The sequence below is a fragment of the Cetorhinus maximus genome, chromosome 30, assembly GCF_964194155.1.
Source record: "Cetorhinus maximus chromosome 30, sCetMax3.hap1.1, whole genome shotgun sequence".
NCBI lineage: Eukaryota > Metazoa > Chordata > Chondrichthyes > Lamniformes > Cetorhinidae > Cetorhinus > Cetorhinus maximus.
The window spans coordinates 20728223-20750471 of NC_135908.1; the positions used below are offsets into that span (position 1 = coordinate 20728223).

General features: G+C 43.3%; 1 protein-coding gene across 4 annotated transcripts in view; it reads right to left on the reverse strand.

Annotated features, from left to right (window-relative positions):
• Positions 1–22249, reverse strand: part of LOC144670130 (casein kinase I-like) — a 192347-nt gene that overhangs the window by 83946 nt on the left and 86152 nt on the right. For all 4 annotated transcript variants that reach the window (XM_078532585.1, XM_078532587.1, XM_078532584.1 and 1 more), the window contains exon 5: positions 6802–6953. In XM_078532585.1, the coding sequence (XP_078388711.1) occupies positions 6802–6953 (152 nt within the window). The remainder of the gene's footprint in view (positions 1–6801; positions 6954–22249) is intronic.

Below are 22249 nucleotides of genomic sequence, written 5' to 3' on the forward strand. Positions count from 1 at the left end.
TTTGGTTGTGTATTCCAAAATGGCATTTTATACAATAAGAGTCCATGCATTTCAGAAAGATAGTAACTATCTTCTTGGTGAAAACTAGAAATGCTCTTGAGTATTTAATACTGAAGTAAATATCAAGTAACCATAGCCTTCTCCCTCCTTTAGGAACAGGGGGCCCTTGAGCCTGTTCCACTATTCAATGAGATCATTGCCGATGTGGAACCAATCCATATTTCTACCCCCTCAGGCCAGATGAGAAAAAAGGCCACGCATTTATATATCACCTTTTACAACCGCCAGAGGTCTCAAAGCACTCTACGGCCGAAGGAATGCTTTTAGTGTAGTCGCTGTTGTAATGTAGGAAACTTGACAGCCAATTTGCACACAGGAAACTCCCGCAAACAGCGATGGTCTGATAATCTGTTTTTGTGATGTTGATTGAGGGATAAATATTGGCCAGGACACTGGGGATAACTCTTCAAACTAGTGCCATGGAATCTTTTACATCCACCAGAGCAGGCAAACGGGACCTTGGTTTAATGTCCCATGCAAAGGACAGCAGCTCCAGTGTCCAGCATTCCCTCTGTAATGCAGAGTGCCAGCCTTGATTTTTGTAGTCAAACCTTGGAGAGGGACTTGAACCCAGGACCTACGATTCAGAGGTGAGTGTGTTACCAACTGGGCCATGGCTAACACTAAAGTCAAACTACAGCAACATGGCAAGCCAGTTTACTCTACATATTATTTTAGAGGAGTGCGTAACCCAGTAATGTTTTCAAATAATTAAATTTGGGAATCTAAGAATCTTCTTGCAAACACCAACTGACATGTTGTACAACCTGGCAATTACCTAATTTGGTTTGGGGTCCTCTTCAATCTTCCATTTAAGCCTTTTCCCCCTCAAACAATGAACTTAGCCCAATAAGAGAAGTAGATTTGGCTGCTAGGAGGGTCTTTGTTTCCTAGAGGATCGTGGAGGAGGCTGTTGGCTTGTGTGGCAAATGCTGGCTCGTTGAATTTCTTCAAGTGAGAACTGAACCATTTCTGGCTGAGGGGACCATTACAAGCAATTGGTGCCTTGCAACTATAATCAGGCTCATCCCCAAGCCACACGCCATCCTGACACGGAACTATATTGCTGTTTCTTCACAGTTGCTGGATCAAAATTTTGGAACTCCATTCCTAACAGCATTGTGCTTGTTCCTACAGCACATGGACTGCAGCGGTTCATGGTGACAGCTCACCAACACCTTCTAAAGGGCAATTAGGGATGGACAATAAACGCTGGCCCAGCCAATGATGCCCACATCACTTGAACAAAAAAAGGGCAAAGCCAGGGTAGCGTCCTGGACTAGTTTCGATCGCCGAAGGGGGTTGCAGAGAAATTTCTCCAGTTTTCTTCTCTCAACTGCTGTGAGATATTAATCTAGTTGCTCACATCCTCTAGATGGGACGTGGAATCTATGTATAGGCAATACAACTCTATCGAACAGGTTAACTGGACAAATGGGCCTCTTCCCGTACAAAAAAAAAAGACAGGCTTTCACATTCAATGGATGAAACCACAAGGACACTGGCCTTGGAAGTTAACTCCAGGGTGACTTAAAAACTCCTACTGACTTCTAACCTGGCTTTAGTGTCAGTCAGACAGGGCTGACAGTTACTGCTGGGCAATTAACCACTGCTCCATCTAGTGAAAACAAGCTCCCACACCTTCAGATGGTCAAATGGAGGGGTGGAAAGAAAAGTTGTGAGTGGTTAAGGGAGGAACATTGAACAGAAACTCCCTCTTATTCTCCGAATAGTGCCATGGAATTTTTTCACAACTACCTGAAATACTGGCACCTCGAATTATCTGAAGGAATTTTCAACTCAAGAGCAAGTTTTCTCAGATACCATGGGGAAAGATTTATTGATCAATGTGGTCTCCTGGAGGTTTTCATGACTATCGCAAGAATCAAGAGAAGAATTTTCCAGGTTTTCCTAAATTTGCTTTAGTTTTTTGTGTCTCCCAGAAAATTAGTGTTACAGGGTTGGGGCAAGACTTAATTGTCTGTAACTTGTGGGTCACACAGGCTTGATAACCCATTCAGCCTTTGATCATTATTTTTGTATGCTTGAATCTAAGCAGCTCCAAAGATGCAGCACTCCTCTGGTATCATACTGTCCGCGAGTGGGACTTGATCTGTTGAGTCATGTGACATCAGTGCAAACATCAGATCCAAACTAATACATAGAACGGCCTATGTGGGTGAGTAATTTCACCCGGCATCGACCTAGGCACCGGAAACGACAACGGCAATCGCAGCCCTGTCGACCCTGCAAAGTCCTCCTCACTAACATCTGGGGGCTAGTGCCAAAATTGGGAGAGCTGTCTCACAGACTAGTCAAGCAACAGTCTGACACAGTCATCCTCACGTAATCATACCTTACAGATAATGTCCCAGAGACCACCATCACCATCCCTGGGTATGTCCTGTCCCACCGGCAGGACAGACACAGCAGAGGTGGCGGCACAGTGGTATACAGTCAGGGGGGAATTGCCCTGGCAGTCCTCAACATCGACTCCAGACCCCATGAAGTCTCATGGCCTCAGGTCAAACATGGGCAAGGAAACCTCCTGCTGATTACCATGTACCACCCTCCCTCAGCTGATGAATCAGTGCTCCTCCATGTTGAACATCACTTGGAGGAAGCACTGAGGGTGGCAAGGGCACAGAATGTTCTCTGGGTGGGGGGCTTCAATGTCCATCACCAAGAGTGGCTCGGTAGTACCACTACTGACTGAGCTGGCCGAGTCCTAAAGGACAAAGCTGCTAGACTGGATCTGCATGCAGGTGGTGAGGGAATCAACAAGAGGGAAAAACATACTTGACCTCATCCTCACCAACCTGCCTGACGCAGATGCGTCTGTCGATGACAGTATCGATAGGAATGACCACTGCACAGTTGTTGTGGAGGCAAAGTCCCGCATTCACATTGAGGATACCCTCCATCGTGTTGTGGGGCACTACCACCGTGCTAAATGGGATAGATTTCAAACAGATCTAGCAACTCAAGACTGGGCATCCATGAGGCGCTGTGGGCCATCAGCAACAGCAGAATTGTACTCGAACACAATCTGTAATCTCATGGCCCAGCATAGCCCCCACTCCACCATTACTATCAAGTCAGGGGTTCAACCCTAGCTCAATGAAGAGTGCAGGAGGGCATGCCAGGAGCAGCACCAGGCATACCTAAAAATGAGGTGTCAACCTGGTGAAGCTATAGAACAGGACTACTTACATGCCAAACAGCATAAGCAGCAATTTATAGACAGAGTTAGGTGATCCCACAACCAACGGATCAAATCTAAGCTGTGCAGTCCCGCCATACCCGGTCGTGAATGGTGGTGGACAATTAAACAACTCAGTGGAGGAGGAGGCACCACAAATATCCCCATCCTCAATGATGGAGGAGCCCAGCACAGCAGTGCAAAACATAAGGCTGAAACATTCCCAACAATCTTCAGCCAGAAGTACCAAGTGGATGATCCATCTCAGCCTCCTCCGGAGGTCCCCAGCATCACAGATGTCAGTTTTCAGCAAATTCGATTCACTCCACGTGATATCAAGAAACAGCTGAAGGCACTGGATACTGCAAAGGCTATGGGCCCTGACAGTATTCCAGCAATAGTACTGAAGACTTGTGCTGCGCCCTTAGCCAAGCTGTTCCAGTACAGCTACAACACTGGCATCTACCCAGCTATGTGGAAAATTGCCCAGATATGTCCTGTACGCAAAAAGCAGGACAAATCCAACCCGGCCAATTACCGCCCCATCAGTCAACTCTCCATCATCAGTAAAGTAATGAAAGAGGTCATCAACAGTGCTATCAAGCGGCACTTGCTTAGCAATAACCTGCTCACTGATGGGTTCTGCCAGGGCCACTCAGCTCCTGACCTCATTACAGCCTTGGTTCAAACATGGGCAAAAGAGCTGAACTCCCAAGGTGAGGAGCGAATGATTGCCCTTGACATCAAGGCAGCATTTGACCGAGTGTGGCGTCAAGGAGCCCTAGCAAAACTGGAGCCAATGGGAATCAGGGGGAAAACTCTCCACAGGTTGGAGTCATACCTAGCACAAAGGAAGATGGTTGTGATTGTTGGAGGTCAGTCATCTCAGCTCCAGGACATTACTGCAGGAGTTCCTCAGGGTAATGTCCTAGGCCCAACCATCTTCAGCTGCTTCATCAATGACCTTCCTTCCATCCTAAGGTCAGAAGTGGGGATGTTTACTGATGATTGCACAATGTTCTACACCATTCGCGACTCCTCAGATACTGAAGCAGTCCATGTCTAAATGCAGCAAGACCTGAACAATATCCAGGTGGCAAATAACATTCACACCACGCAAGTGTCAGGCAATGGCCATCTCCAACAAGAGAGAATCCAACCATCACCCCTTGATGTTCAATGGTATTACCATCACAGAATCCCCCACTATCAACATCCTGGGGGATTACCATTAACCAGAAACTGAACAGGACTAGCCATATAAATACCATGGCTACAAGAGGTCAGAGGCTAGGAATTGTGCGACGAGTAGCTCACCTCCTGTCTCCCCAAAGTCTGTCCACCATCTACAAGGCACAAGTCAGGAGTGTGATGGAATACTCCCCACTTGCCTGGATGAGTGCAACTCCCACAACACTGAAGAAGCTGGACACCATCCAGGACAAAGCAGTCCGCTTGATTGGCACCACATCCACAAAAATTCACTCCCTCCACCACCAACGCACAGTAGCAGCAGTGTGTACCATCTACAAGATGCAGGAATTCACCAAGGCTCCTTAGACAGCACCTTCCAAACCCACGGCTGCTACCACCTAGAAGGACAAGGGCAGCAGATAGATGGGAACACCACCACCTGCAAGTTCCCCTCCAAGTCACTCACCATCCTGACTTGGAAATATATCGCCGTTCCTTCACTGTCGCTGGGTCAAAATCCTGGAGCTCCCTCCCTAATAGCGCTGTGGGGGTACCTACACCACATGGACTGCAGCAGTTCAAGAAGGCAGCTCACCACCACCTTCTCAAGGGCAACTAGGGATGGGTAATAAGTGACCAGCCAGCGAAGCCCACATCCCGTGAATGAATAAAAAAAAAAAAATTTGGTTCTTACCTATTAGTGGCTAGAAAGGTGGCTGCAATTTTGAATGACTTTGCTAAAGTCCCTGTCATTGTTATTTCTAACAAAATTGTTAACTTGCTTAATATAAATGTTGAGCATCAAAGAATTATAAATTTTTATTAAAGTATAACTTAAAGGAACATACTCCAAGATGTTATTCTATAAATAAAATAGCTACTTACAGCCCAAGTAGCAGGCTATAATTAATGATATAGACTTGCAAGTTTGGTCTGAGAACCTAAATCTAATATAGACTTGCCCAAAAGTATACCATCCTCAGTAAGGTGGTCTAAACAATATTTTGAAAAATGAGATGGACATTGGCATCAAAGGCATTGTGGACATCAGCAGAGGAACGAGTTGGGAAAGTAAGGGTTTTACTGTATATGTGGTTCCATCATTAAGGTAGGTCTAAACAGCTCCCCTCAATTTCCCACCTGGCAGCGATAATAGCAGAACAAACATTCCACAGAACATCTTAACTCACTTGGTTTTGTCATAGATGCTCCATGTTGAAAGTTCATAAACATATCTCAAATGGTGGTGGCCAGCTAAGCACCTCAGTGAAACTAGGTTGAAACTTCCCCAGATAAATTAGTATGGACAACAAGTCCACTGATGCTCATGTCCCATGAAAGAATAAAATAAACTTTGAATTCAGCAAGCACCAATTGGATTCCAGCATAAGAATTAAACCTACTGTGCAACTGTATACTTACTCCAGTGACTAGTCCAGTGCCCTCCCCACACACCACTCTCCCCAACTGTTCCCAATCTCCACACCCACCGCATCACCACTCTCAACTCCTCACTTAGCTTGACAGGGACCATTTTTTTTTGTAGATCCCTGTTTGCGACCTTATCCTCTCCCATCTGCTGCCCTCCACATCACCATGCAAGCTTCCGGCTGAAGCAAGCATTGTGAAATGCCAACAACGCTGATGAGTCATATTCCCCAAGGTGCCATGCTCCCAGAGGCTGGAGGTGGAAGACGGTTAATGGGGTCCCCACACCCTGAATCCCAGCCCTGGTAAAAATAGACCTTGTGGTCTTTAGAAAAGAAGAAAACAATTCATTTGTATTTTAAACAATTTTGTTACGTGGTTTGAAAGTACAGGAACACACAGACAGACAGACACAGACAGACACACAGACACACAGACAGACACACACAGACACACACAGACACACACAGACACACACAGACACACACAGACAGACACAGACAGACACACACAGACAGACACACACAGACAGACACACACAGACAGACACACACAGACAGACACACACAGACAGACACACACAGACAGACACACACAGACAGACACACACAGACAGACACACACAGACAGACACACACAGACACACACACACAGACACACACACACAGACACACACACACAGACACACACACACAGACACACACACACAGACACACACACACAGACACACACACAGACAAGAAAGCATCAACAGGACCTTGACATTACAAGAACATTTTTTTGAGGGGGTAGAGGGGGTGTCACATAAAAACTTCATCTTAAAACATCTTAAATCACTGCGGGCACTGAAAGCGTTAAATTCGTAATTCTCTGAGAACAGGGATTTCACACAGAATTACTTCAGTCATGTCACTCACCAACTGAATGGCAATCATTAGCACAGTCTTCAGTGTGAATGTCCGGTCACATAGATCAAAGAGGTCTTCCAGACTTGGTCCCAGCAGCTCCAGCACCATGGCATTATATTTACTACATGGTCCAAAGTAATAAACCTGAGGAACTCCTTCAGCTGAAAGGGAAAGCAGAAGACTGCGTTTACCAAAAAAACAAATTGACTTTTCAAAATGGTCTAAATAACGTTTCATCAAAGAGACAATAGGGAGACTTATTCCATCGTCTAGCCAACTTTGAAAACTCTGCTTTTGTACCATGTAGTAGACACTATTGTTTTGGTATGAGAACATAAGAACTAGGAGCAGGAGCAGGCAATTCAGCCCCTCGAGCCTGCCCCGCCATTCAATACAATCATGGCTGATCTCATTTCGGCCTCAATTCCAATTTCCCGCCCTCTCCCCATAACCTTTCAACCCATTACTAATTAAAAATCTGTCTATCTCCTCCTTAAATTTATTCAGCGTCCCGGCATCCACTGCACTCTGAGGTAGTGAATTCCACAGATTCACGACCCTTTGAGAAAAGTAATTCCTCCTCATCTCAGATTTAAATCTACCACCCCTTAGCCTAAAACTATGGCCTCTCGTTCTAGAATGCCCCACAAGGGGAAACATCCGCTCCACATCTACTTTGTCTAACCCCTTTAGCATCTTATATTCCTCAATTAGATCTCCTCTCATCCTTCGAAACTCTGGCGAGTATCGGCCTAAACTGCTAAATCTCTCCTCATAGGACAAGCCCCACATCTCTGGAATCAATCTAGTGAACCTCTTCTGAACTGCCTCCAGTGCAACTACATCCTTCCTCAAGTAAGGGGACCAAAACTGTGCACAGTGCTCCAGGTGCGGTCTCACCAATGCCTTGTACAGTTGCAACAACACTTCCCTATTTTTATACTCTATTCCTTTAGCAATAAATGCCAAAATTCCATTTGCCTTCCTTATAACCTGCTGTACCTGCATACTAGCTTTCAGCGATTCATGCACGAGGACACCCAGATCCCTCTGCACTGATGCATTCTGAAGTTTCTCTCCATTTAAATAATAAGTTGCCTTTTTATTCTTCTGACCAAAATGGATAACCTCACACTTATCCATGTTAAACTCCATCTGCCAAATTTTGGCCCATTCACCTAACCTGTCCATATCCATTTGTAAATTTCTTATTTCTTCATTGCAACTTACTTTCCCACCTATTTTGGTATCATCTGCAAATTTAGCTATAGTACCTTCTATCCCTGAATCCTAGTTATAAATATAGATTGTAAATAGTTGGGGCCCAAGGACCGAACCCTGTGGCACCCCACTAGTTACAGCTTGCCATCCAGAAAAAGACCCATTTATCCCGACTCTCTGCTTTCTGTTGGGTTAGCCAATCCTCTATCCAAGCTAATATATTAACTCTAACTCCATGTGATCTTATCTTGTGTATTAATCTTTTGTGTGGCACCTTATCAAAGGCCTTCTGAAAGTCCAGATATACTACATCTACAGGATCCCCATTATCCACTTTGCTTGTCATATCTTCAAAGAACTTCAAAATTCAAAATTCAAATTAGACAAACACGATTTACTCTTTATAAAACCATGTTGACTCTGATGGATTGCATTTTGACTTTCCAAATGCCCCATTACCACGTAATCAATGAGCTTGAGCTTAATCAATGATTTCAATTTTACCCATCACCTCACTTTACTCCAAAATAAACTTGATTTCCAACCCTTCCTTTAATGATCGGTTAGTAGTGGGGAATACATGAAGACTGAATGATGCCCAATGGATATTTGGAATATTCACTGGTTGAATTGGTTTTGTTTTAATTAACTACAATGACAGAGGTAACTGTCTTAACTCAAACTTTTAAAAACAAACCTGGACATGCTAAAGCTCAAAACTTTCAAGGTAAAGACAGCTTAAGTAGCATTGCCCTGGTTATACAACAGAATGAAATAATGTAATAACTGACTGAATGAGTGCAATATGCAACACAGCTCAACTGCAAGTCATCCACATCCACCTTTAAATTAGTCCTAAAATAGAACCCAAAGATGGGTGACCTGACAAAAAACTCACATTTTCGCGTTCACAATTAACATAATAGCAGTAGAAATAAGAGAGACAGAGAGGAGGGAAATGTGCAAGAAAGACAGTGGAAGATGGGAGATGGTAGAGGACGAAGCAGCAGGCAGGGCTGAAAGTTAGTGAGGGGTCATGGAGGGGAAACATACCATGAGCACAAAGAGCACCGAATTTGATAAATTAACACTAGATATTGGATTTAGACTGTGTGTCCAGCTCACCTGAGAGTATGGACAAAGCAATACTCAAGTAATTAATTTTTCAGGAGCAGTTTAATTTCACATTTCCATTGTATGGTGCTTGTTGGAGACACACTGGTGTATTGGGGTTCTCCATTAAGCTTCGAATGAATTCAGGGAAGGAATATTTTCTCCTCTTCATGTTTCTCCTGATGGTTTTGACTCTTGAAAGGGTATAGCAGCAGGCAGCTGGCACCCAATTCAAAAGTTAATTCTTCATGTCAGAAGCTGGTCAGCAAGTGTATGAAGCCAATTTGGGGGTGTAGATATCTTTATAGCGGAGTGTCCTATCCTCACCAAATACCAGTATATACGCAAGTTTTACAGCAGGGGGTCAATGGTCAGCTGATCATTATCTGAGGAGGAGGGATTTGCAGGGCAACAGGGAAAAGATGGGGGGAGTGACACTAGCTGAGTTGCTCTTGCAGGGAGTCAGCACAGATACAATGGGCCTCCTTCCGCACTCTAACCATTCTATGGTTCTATTCCTCCCAATGGTCTTGCTTGGCTTTTCTACTCTGGATGGAACTGGGGGAAGAGGGAGGGGGTAGGAAAGATAACATGCTATTGTCTTCAGAAAAGTGGAACCTACTCTCATTGTTCCTCCAATGATCATCGATTCCAATTAACACTCATCGATACCACAAAAAAACTTGCATTTATATATCAAAATGCCCCAAGGTGCTTCATAGTGGTGTTAGCAAAAGGAAAACAGGCAGTTGGTCCATAATTGCTGTCAGAATGGCCGGCCCTTTCTGCAGATTGGAGTGAGCTGTGTGCTGCAGGAAGAAAAGCCTTGATTCTCAGGCATGGCTGGGTCTACAGGGCGTACAAGGAAGGCAGCCTGGAGCACTGGGAATCAATAATCAAGTAAAGGCTCCTCAGTTACCCTGTACAGAGTGCAAACACCATCCATCATGTGCAAGCATTACAAGGAAGTGGAGGAGATAACCTTTGCTGATGGCTTAGTAACTCTAGAGCTATGCTCAGCCTTAGCAACTGGCAATCAGCCAGAGTGACAGATGCAATTATGAGTGCTCTACATCTGTCACTATCTGGTGACTGGGGTCAAACTACACTAAGTGTCTAATAGGCTGCTCAGTACACTCACATTGAAAACTGAAACCCTTTTGGATTGAAAGGAGTGATTAATTTCAAGTGCAGCATATTTTCAAATTAGTCTCTGCTGAGCTGTTGGAGTGTGCACAGTCTTGGTGGTAGTACTACACAATGCTAAACAGGGTTTGACATGTCAGCTTTCATCCAGCACCCTTGTACATTCAGGATTCAGGAAGGCTGACTCTAACTTGTGCAGGCTCTTACATGGGTGACAAGATTTCAAGGTTATCACTGGTAGGTGGAATGTGGAGTTGAGCCCATGATCAGATCAGCTATGATCTTATTGAATGGGTGAGTGGGCTTGAGGGGCCGAATGGCCTAATCCTGCTCCTAATTCACATGATTTGACTGCCCCTCCATTGATAAATTGCTGAGGTTCTGTCACACTTATAAAAATATCCTACAAAATACATTCAATTGCTGATCCAGTGTTCACATTTAAAGAAAAATCCTTCCTGTTCCATCTCAATTGCAATTCCAGCTACAACAATGTCCATTAGACTGAGGTGATCAAGAGCCGCTTGCAGCCCACTGATTTTGCACCAATAACCTCTCAAGGTACAGGAACACTTCAGGGAAGGACAGAAATGTAAAAAGCTTTAAAACTGGTGTTGAGATGAGGTAGCTGCCAGGCAACAATGGAACATGCATGGCAAGCACAAAACCAAGTTTGTCAAATGTCCCAAAGGAACCAGACAGGGGTTCCCAAGTAGGGGATGAAGCAAGTTTCCACACAAAGCTGCAGAAGGGAGGGTTGCAAAGGGAAGCTTTGCACAGAAAGCTGAGAAGGCAGAGCACAAGGACTGGGGAGGCAACGCCCAGCACTTTACCAACGAATCTCAAACTGGAACAGGGATTGTACAAGTAAATAGGCTGCATGCTAAAGGTTAACCAAAGAAAGCAAGTCTTACTGATTGGATGCCAGAGCAGCACAGCAGCTGCAGCCTAGGCTCCTGACATACACTCAAGCTATTCAGTGATTAATTGTAGTCCATCCTCTGTACCGGACAATTGCTTATGATATGTAATCCAAGCACAGCTGCATTCAATTCCAATAAATTAATTTGTACCACTCTTGTCTCACTGGTACATATAACAGCATGTCTCCATTACCCGCCTAAATGCTGGGACCATACGATGAAGTACGCTTAAGGAACAATTATCTTTAATTAAGTAAAGATAGCAATTTTACCGTAATTTCATCTACTTCTGTAGAAGTGGCTTTCATTTCATAAAGACTATTATATAAATTTACATAAATAATTTTTGATGCTGAACACTAGAAAATTGCAACTTAATCCTGAAGCTCAACAGACTCCCATCAAATTTCACTCACAGCTTGTAGTATCTGAAGCTCTTGATAAAATTACAGCCTTAACACCACTAAATATTCTGAATTCTAGCCACTAAATTTTAGATGTTTTAAAAATGCACCAAGATTATCTGGACAAGACAAAAACAAGGATGAATGAAGTGAGTTATTGAATGATGCTCTGAATTCAGTGCTACCCACAGCTTTGTTCTGTTACACTATCATGATGCTAAATCCAACACCAGCCTGCTGCCTGGGATTACAACCTCCATTCGGTACATGCTTTGGAATGTAGCAATGATAATTTCACCTGTAACTACCTCCAGCCCCACAAGCCTCCGAGATCTCTGTGCTCCTCCAATTCTGGCCGTTTGCATATCCCTTATTTTAATCATTCCACCACCAGTGCCCATGCCTTCAGATCCCAGGCCTTAAAACTCCGGAATTCCCTACCAAAGCCTCTCAGCCTTTCTCTCCTCCTTTAAGACACTCCTTAAAACCTCTTTTGGTCAAGCTTTCGTTCATTAGATCTATTTATGCAGCTCAGTGCCAAACGCTATTTGATAGCACTCCTTTGAATTGCCTTGGGATGTCTTATTACACTGAAGGAGCTATACAAATGCAACTGTTTGTACGCAAAGTGCCAGCTTATGGTGTCCATATGAAAGGTTTGGAAAAGCAAACCAGCAATTAGAAATAGGGGACACAGTTTAAAAACAAGGCATCTCCGATTGAAGACGAAGATGAGAAGGAATTTTTTTCTCTGAAGGTCATGAACGTTTGGAACTCATTCCCAGACAGCAATGGAGGCAGCGCGATTGAATATTTTTAAGCCGTAGGTAGATAGATTCTTGACTAACAAGGGAGTCAAAGGTTCATCAGGGGTAGGGGGAGTGTGGAGTTGAGGCCACAATCAGATCAGCCATGATCTTATTGAATGGCGGAGCAGGCGCGAAGGGCCAAATGGACAACTCCTGCTCCTAATTGTTGCGTTCATTTGTTTGTAGTAATGGTTAGGTATCTGTGAAACCTAAACAACCTTTTACATTTCGGACTCCTGAATAATACAGGACTAAAATTTAACTCGCTTGGGGTCGGGGTTTTGGGGGTGGGGTGGTAGTGGAGAGGATATTGAAAATAGGCAGTCCTCTTCCCTGTCCTGCCTATAGGCCCCATGAGAAGTTGGACCAAGATGCCAACCCGCAATAGGGAAGATGGAGAAAACAATAGGAGACAGCGGTGTTTGATTTATAAATTGGCAAGATTGGGTAAGAAATAAAATACTGTAAGCTCACAGGCACCTATTTGAAATTCTGCTGCCCTGTTCTCAATCGTAGAGGCATGGGACAAAATGACTTAAGTTGGTTTGCGTTGTTTTCAGTCAGCGCGAAAAAACAAGCACACCATCTGACACTAATTTCATCAAATCTGGTAAATGGTGGAACAAAACAACAAAGGAAAGCAAGTTAAATTAACCAAGATATCCACACCTCATCTTTCAACATCCCGAATTTAGGCCACAATGAGATATGTTAGCTAACTAGCACTAACATTTGCTTGATCAATTTTCTTTCTATATTTTTGCAAGACCATCAGAAATTCTTTTAAAAACCATACAAGGGCACAGATTTCCAAAACAACTTTTAATCCTAAAACCAGTTCTTCACTGCGCTTCCCAGTCCCACAGAATAAAACTACAGGCAAGCAAAAGCCTCTAAACTAGCAGAATGATTCTACAAGTTGAGCCAGGCAGCTTCATTAGAGTTGATACTCTTTCGAGTTATCAACAGTCACAGATTGCAACTCTTTCCGAGTACAATCACAGTTCTTGGTTTCCGGGAGTGGGACATGAACCCACAACCCTCTGATTCAAAGGCGAGGGTGCTATGAACTGAGCCACAGCTGACACCTCAAAGAGAGAATTAAGAACATCATCGTGGCTTAATCAGTAACACACACACTTCTGAATCAAAAGTGGATTCAGCCCCATTCCATTACTTGAGCACATGATTCAGACTGACACTTGAGACGGAGTCCTGTATTACGAGAGGTGCCACTAAATTGAAACCTTGCCTGTCTGCTTAAGTGGATGCAATAGATCCCGCACTGCTGTGCCAAGAGCAGGGGATTTCTCTGGGTGCCCTGGCCAACATTTCACTCTCAACAAACACTGCCAAAAGAGATCATTTATTTCATTGTCGTTTATGGAACCTTGCTGTGCACAAATTGGTTGCCAAGATTCCTGACATAACAGCTCCGAATACATTTCGAAAATAATCCCTTTTCTGTGAAATTTCAGCCTGAAGACACGAAAGGCGCAATATATATGCTAATTCGTTCTGAAACAAATACAGTTCTGAGAGAAGCAAGGGTCCCAACCCATAGGGAGAACGAAATGCAGTACGCCTCAACGCTTACATACCCTCAATTTAGCACATCCTTATTGCCGTTCACGGGAGTTACACTCCCGCAAAACCTCGCAACAGTGAAATTGCGAATGACGAACATACTTTACAATGGGAGTCAATTAGATAGGTTGCAACCATTCTAAAATTTTACACGTACAAAAGATCAAAGGCAATAAAAACGATGTTCTAATAAATTGAAAGAGAATTTACTGGAGAAATTGTTTAGTAAAACAAGAAATCAAGAAAAATGTAAAATTTGTAACACTTATAGTACTTCACTTGAGAGCGGAAGTGGGCTGCGATCAGGAATTAAATCGCTGCAACAAGGAATATTCACGTGCAAACAACGTTAGACGACGCATGTGCAGTGGGCACTTTCTACTGCAGGAAATGTGTCATGGACACCTTTTTTTAAATTTTATTTAGGTGGTTTTTCCTTTTCTCGGCATTTTCTAAAGATGGTTTCTGTTTTTTTATTTTTTATAACTGCAGATAAGTGAACATTTGGACCCACAATGGGTGAACTGATGTACAAAGACTTTTGCGCGGATAAGTGAATTCGCGAAAGAGGAAGTCACGAACAGCAGGACTTTACTGTCATTTACCCGATTGGAATAGCAATCTGCTATTCTCAATATTTTTCATATTTACGTAAGGGTTTTGTAGTGGCGTAGTGGTAATGTCACTGGACTAGTAACCCAAAGATCCAGGTTAATGCTCTGGGGACATGGGGGTCAAATCCCACTACAGCAGCTAGTGGAATTTAAATGCAACTAATAAAGTTTGGAATTGAAAGCTCGTCTCAGTACTAATGACCATGAAACTATCATTGATTTTCACAAGAACTCATCTGGTTCACTTTCAGGAAACCTGCCATCCTTACCTGGTCTGACCTATGTGTGACTCCAGATCCACAGCAAAGTGGTTGACTCTTAACTACTGTCCTCTGAGTGGCTAGTAAGCCACTCAGTTCAAGGGCAATTAGGGATGGGTAACAAATGCTGGCCTCACTAGTGATGCCCACATCCCAAAGAATTAAAATTGTCCTAGACTAGTCTTTTTATGGATATCAAAACAAACAGTTTCATTCACCAGTATAGTACGTGGAATGAAAACAACTGAACTCTGATTAGTGATTGGGTAAATTTGGATTATATTTACTGGAGATGAGGAAGTTAGTTGACAGTTGATCCAGACAGTTAAAACACAAATGAGGGGAGGTCAGGAATGATTCTTAGGAAAGGGCACCAGTAAATGTGGAATCAGGGGAAAGCACCAAAACCACACCTTTGGTTTCTTCTTCTATTCCATCAATAGCTTCAAGTACCAGGCCATGATTCATCCTCGTCACCTCTGCTTTAAACCATTATCTATTGCCTCACCAAGCTCCACCTCTGTCCTCTTAATTCAGTTCTTCTGTCCTCCCTAAACATCATCTTCTGCATAAGCCCGGGTACCCTGCTTACTCTTGCGGCCTCTCTGCTCACATGGTCTCAATCATGGCCATCTCCGACTACTTCCGTGTATCCTCCATCATTCTAATCCCATCCAGCTCCTTTCTGATCTGCCCAAAGTCTCACAACTGCACCTTAATCTCCAAATAGCTGAGCTTTCAGCCCACCATTTGCTATGACACTTCTGTAGCTGTTGACTTTATCAACCACTCCCTCACCTCCATTGTTGATACTCTTGTCCCCAATAAAACCTTGACTCTCTCCTACCTAGGCTGGCCCCATCTTCACTCTCTCCAGTCAAAGTGGCCCAGAAGGCACATGATTGGTCTAGCCATGCATTGCTGGATCTGGCTAGATCACATCAAGTGCGATCATCAAAACTGCTCACCACAGAGATGAAAGACAGTCTTGGCATCTGTCTTCACTACCAAATGTCTCCTTAAACCCCTCTCGTCCTTCCACCCTCACTTCCAACAAGTGCAATGAACTCATGAATTTCTCACTCCAATTGAAGTCCTCCATGTAGCTGATTTTGCTGCTTATCTCCCTTCCCTGCCAAGCCAAACCACCATCCAAGCTCCATTTAGCCACAAACGCCCATTTCTCTCTGGTATTTCTTCCATCATTTCCTTTGCAATCCTATCTTGTCCTTGAGAATCTACCTCTTGCTCCCTTGATCCAGTTGACCATCTGTCTTTCCTGGCCCCGATACTAGCCATCAGTGCAAATGATTCCTTCTTATTAAATCCACGTTATTCCTCCTCTACCTAAAACTAACACCCTTCACCCCTGCCCTTGAAAATTACCACCCATTTCTCCAACTCCCATTTCTTCTCCAAAGGCCTCGGACAGGTTGTTACCTCCCAAACATGCGCCGATCTGCCTTTCGGCTTCGTTTTTGAATTTCTTCAATCAGATTTTTGACCCTGCCACAGTGCTTAACCAAGTCACTAATGACTCTGTGACTATGAAGGTCATGCATTATCCCTCCTTGACCTCTATGCAGCCTTTGACCAACTGCCCTCTTTCAACAATCTGGACTCTTTGCGGTCCAGATCATTGGGACTGAGCACAGTTGGTGTCAATTTTCCCTACCTGACTGGGGTCAGAGCATCTCAATTCGACACCATTACTTCTACAGTCCCCAAGGGACTATCCTTAGCTTCCTCCTCTTCCTCATCAACGTGCTGCCACTTAGCAACCTCATCTGAAAACATGTGATTGGGGTCCATGCTTCCTACATTACAACAGTGACTACACTTCAAAATGTAATCGCTCCACTGTAAAGCGCTTTGGGATATCTCGAGGTCATAAAAGCTGCTTGAGACATCTAAGTGTTTCTTCCTTTGCTGACTACCTACTTCTTCACCACCCCACTCTATGCCTTCAGACTGCTCATCTTTGATCAGCTACAATTTCGTCTAGTGAAACACTGGCAGGATCAAAACCATCATCTTCCACTCTCACCACAAACTATGTCCCCTTGCCACAGATTCAATTCCCCTCCTCGTCCCCATGCATTTGTTACCTAAAGACCCAGTTTTTCTAATGCTCTCCCCTGTCCAGCCTCCCAACCTTCACCCCCATAAGTATCAGCCCAGTCTACGCTCTGCTGTTGTATCGCATCATGTACCAACCCCACACCCATTGCCCCAGTGCTCACTGACCTACGTTAGTTCTAGCTTCTCCCAGTAGCTGAAATTTTCAATTCTCACTCTATCCCTTCATGGCCTTGCCCATCTCTATCTCCGGTCTTTCAGGCGACCATCCCTCCAACCTCCCTCAATTGGCAGTCATGCCTCCAAACTTCCCTCAGGTCATGCCGGGGAGTTTCTTCCCTAAATAACTCTAATTCACCACTTGATGATCCACTTAATACCCACCCTCTCAACCCTTTCTAACATAATTTACAATAATCAACAATCCATTTAAATGCAAGTTATCTTAGAAATTCTGTTCACGCCTTCCTGCATAATCTGTCTGTTTCTGCCTGCCCAGATCAAATTGAAGGAGCTGTCACATTAAAGTATGTCGTGTGGGAGACTTTTTGGAAGCTAGTGACTTGGGATAGGAATCAGTGTCTTGTAGATTAAATCTCGGGCAAGGAAAACAAAAGGAATACTGTCTGGTTTGAAAGGTCAGCATAAAAGCTAGTAACACCCAGTGCTTTCGATATGTTTCTGTGTAAGTAACTGTCTTTGTTGCTGATGACTTGTAGAACAGTTCATTTATTCAATATTAGGGGAACGTTGACAGAATAATGTAGAGCTTTGTAGAAGTTTTGGCGAATACAGTTGCACAGATGGACCTTTTCATTCAGCAAGTACCATTATCCTATTATTTATAACTCAACTGGGCACCAAAATTAACATCAAGTCAGCTTTAAGCAGCTTTATGCATTCTTAAGCAGAAACACAGGACCCACATCAGCAATCTAATTTGGCCAAATTAATCTCATTCACGGCATTAATTATATTATAGGGACGCGAGTAGTTTTTTGGCTTTGGTATCACAAGTTCTGAACCATAACAATTCAGCATCAGAAATAAGCAAGCGTCTGCTGTGACTCCTTCAGAGGTTACAACATAGGACTGGGAGCAGGGGAGGCCATTCAACCCTTCAGGCCTGCTCTGCCATTTGGGAAGATCATGATTGATCTGATTGGGGCCTCCCAACTCCACTTTCCTGTTTGCGCCCCATAACCCTCAACTCCCTCGTCTATCAAGAATCTGTAATTCAGCCTCGAATAAATTCAATGACGGCCTCTACTGCTTTCTGTGGAAGAGAATTCCACCACTTTGAGAGAAAAACGTACTCATCTCTGTCTTAAATGGCAGACCTTTTATTTTCTCCTATGATAGCAGGATCAAGTGATAAAGTTCCAGTGTCCTGCACCAACAGTGAATGCAAGGCACAGGGTCACATTTAAAATTCTTCAGAGATCCTCACCAGTCTCACCAAAGTAGTCATATGTCATGATATTGATTGGAAACAAGATACTTAGAGATCTGAACTTGTTCTCCTGTCTGTGGTGGACTCTATCTCCTGGTGTTGCAGCCCTGTGGTGGTAATATATTTTTTTAACAGTTACCATGAAATGAGATCCCAAGATAGGAGAGTAGGAAATGAGTGCTAAGAGGGATTCTAGACCAGGAGCAGGTGGTCTGTTCAGATTGTTGTAACTGGTATCTCCAACTGAGGTTTGCTGTGCTCAGTGCTTGAAAGGGAATGTATGTTCACCTTACTCCTTGCAGATGGCATTGCAATGAAGACTACCTCAAATGTCAGGACACTGGGCACAGATACTTGGCCAAGGTACTGATAACAGGTGTCCATCACTTCAGTCTGAGGAATTTCCTGTGGCTTTCCCTGATGGCTTTCAGAATAGAAGCATCTGTTGATATTCACAACACATTCAACCCCTCAGGCACACAGCTTGAATGATGTCAAGCAGAACGACCTTTTGAAATTTTCCCTTTAATTAACTTACTTACATTTAGTCATGACACAAAATGCTTTGAGCACAGAAAAGGGCCACACCAATTTCAGAAAATTCCCCTAAATTTTGATGTTTAATTAAGTAGAAAAACAATATTTTCTTCCCTCCTATTCTGGTCTCTTGCACATTCCTAATTTTAATCGATCCTCTGTTGACAGCCTTCAGCTGTTTAGTCCTAAACTTGAATAACTCCCTAAACCTCTCCATGCCTCTCTCCTCCTTCAAGCACTCTTTAAAACCCAGCTCCACCTGACTGTTACGATCTGGTTAGGAACCTTGAACTTTTTGTTCAAGGTGGACGACATTTTAAATCCCAGTTTTCCATTAGGACAATAAAGTCACAAGATTCCACAGTTTGAAACAAACAAAATAAATTTTACTATACGTACTCAACAATTTATACTCTAACATTCAGAATTAACGAGGTAAATATGAATTAACAGGCAAACTGTGGTCGAACACACCACACCGCACGTTAAATGGCAGAGGCGACCAAGACGGATTTCTCCGATTTCTCAGCAATCCACCCAGATATCAGCAACCGCTGAGAGTTTCAATGTCTCATTAAAACTCTGTCTCCCTCTCGAGGGGGTTTAATCCCTTCACTTTCGAAGATCTAGTCTCTGAATTCCTTCAAAAACTGCTCCAATTCGGACTGCCTCTCGACTGTTCACCTCCCAGTGGTTCAATCCTTCTTCCTGAGGCTACATTCCATGGGATTCAAAGCCGCATTCCCGCCTCCAATCGCGGGCTCACTTCCAACTCTTCTGCAGACTGCTAGCTTCACCAAGCTGGCACTGCCCCAAGCTTCTTCGAATTCCAGCCTCCCAGCTGAACTGAGCTACAAGTGGCTCGGAAGTTCCTCTGAGCCCTAAATGCCTGGAACAGAACCAGTGAACTTCTTCCCCCTTCTCAGCTCCTCGGGATTTCTCTGAGCCCTTGCCTGCTAACAGCTCCCAGCAAGCAAGGTCCAAACTACAACCAACTTCCTCTCCCAGCAAACACAGATAAATTGAAACCCCAGAGAACCTTCTTAAACTTCACCCATCTCCACGATGACGTAGAACTTTCCGGGTTCAATGAATGCTTCTAAACTAATTTAGCTCTAGCTCCCAAAACAAAACATCTCTCTGCACTTCTTTGCAAGCAGTGTAGACATTAGCTCTCCTGCTAAATAAGCCCACTAGGCTGTTTTATGGGTCCATCGCTTCTATTCTGACTCTATTAAACAAACCTGGGTAACCTTTGGAACTGCCATTTTCTTTTAGATGTTCCAGCAACCTCTAAAACCCAGCATTTTAGTTACCTTACCTTTACAACTTTAATCTTCCCAGAACTAAACATTACATCTCAAATATTAACATGAACCATGAACTAGGCATTAGTCTTAATATCACCTTATGCAGCTCACTGTCCAAATTATGTAGCTGTGTCAAATTTTGTTTGATAATACTCCTATGAAGCACCATAGGATTTTTTTTGCATTAAAGGCGCTACGTAAATGTAAATTGGTGTTGTTCCTCTGAGTCTAACGAAATGCTTTCGCCTAAGAAATGGGCAATCAGCGATGGGAGAACTGATGGCATTACCTTGGACAGGCACTCTTGAAACTTTCACAGTGATCTGCTCCATTTGGCTTGCTTGTGTTCCAGCTGAGAACAGCCAGACATTCACTCAAGTCACTGTAAAATTGAACTGCAGAGAAGGGCATTTCTAGGCTGAGGATTTTTCTCACCCTCATGCTGCCCTCCATTGGCGTAATGGTGTTGCTTTGCACAAACAATCCTGTGCTTTTGGCTTCTAAGCGTATAACCTTTTCCCCATCTGTCGCTAACTAAGGAAGTTAAGGATGGTATCAAATTGAAAGGCGTACAATGCTGTGAAGATTAGTGGTAAACTAGAAGATTGGGAAAATTTTAGAAACAAGCAAAGGATGACTAAAAAGAGGGAGAAATGAGAACAAGAGAGTGAATATCAAGAGATATAAAAACAATGTTACAATCTGGTTTGGGACTGTTAACATTTAAAGAGAAGTCCGTAAACCTAGTTTTAATCAATAGAACTATGCCACAATATTACATGACTTTTTTTAAAACAAGACACTAACTTTGTGTATAAAAAAATTAAAAACAACCACGATTAACAATATGGTTTACAACTACATGTGTTAAGCGCTCAGCTTTACTTCTTGCTTCCAAGGAATTCTCTTGTAAGATACATCAATCTTAAAGTTATTCACTTATATAGGGACCACCTGTAAGTATGCCACAGTGCCTTGGAGAATTCTCCTTAGCACCAGCTATTCTCATGGGTAAAACTTTCATTTACCATCTCTTGACTGAGGATGCCTCAGTCCACTGTTCTGGTTCATTTTCCAATACTTGCAAGCTAATCTGCTTGTTGCTTCCTTTGCCACAAGACTCCATGGAGACCACTGTAGATTCTTCCACTAGTTTCACAACTAGACAATCTTCCAGCTTCTGCTCCGTCACAAAATTCAAACTGATATTAAACCTCACCCACATTACACATGGATAATGAAGAAGTTTGGTTTTTAACTTTGCCTACAGTGTAGGTCTAGCGAACTGTCATTCACTTTGGCTATCTTCTCTCAGTGAGCTGCAAACAATGAGGCCCAAACTGCAACTAACTCTCTCAGCAAATGCACAGCTAACTGAAACCAGAGAACCCCTCCCTAACCTCCACCCATCTTCATCAGAAGAAAAGGAGCCGTACTGGACTCGAGACATTAACTCTGTTTCTCTCTCCACAGATGCTGCCAGGCCTGCTGAGTTTTTTCAGCATTTTCTGTTTCTATTCCATTCAATGTAGCCTGCTCTGGGCTGTCCTCAAACTGACCTTTAGGTTAATTATCCTTCATTTGTAATGTCTTCTTTAATCTGAGGAATTAAATAAGATTTACAATCTTTTAGGGTTCACTAAATGCTACAACATTAATTTAGTTCTACCTCCCAAAACAAAAACATCTCTCTGGGTTGCCCTTGTTATGGCAAGCATCGCAGACATCACTCTTAGCTCTTTAGCTAAGAAAGCCCACCTGCTGTTTTATAGTTCTCTCTTCTATTTTGACTTTATTAAACAAACATGGTTCACCTTTTGAACTGCCAATTTTTTTTTTAGATATTCCAGCAATCTCTAATGCCCAGTATTTTAATGACTTGAACTTTACAACTTTAATCTTCCCATAACTAAGAATTACCTGAAAAACGGTATGAATCATGAACCAGATATTCGGAACAATGGATAGAGAGAGCTTCTACAAGTATATAAGGAAGAAAGA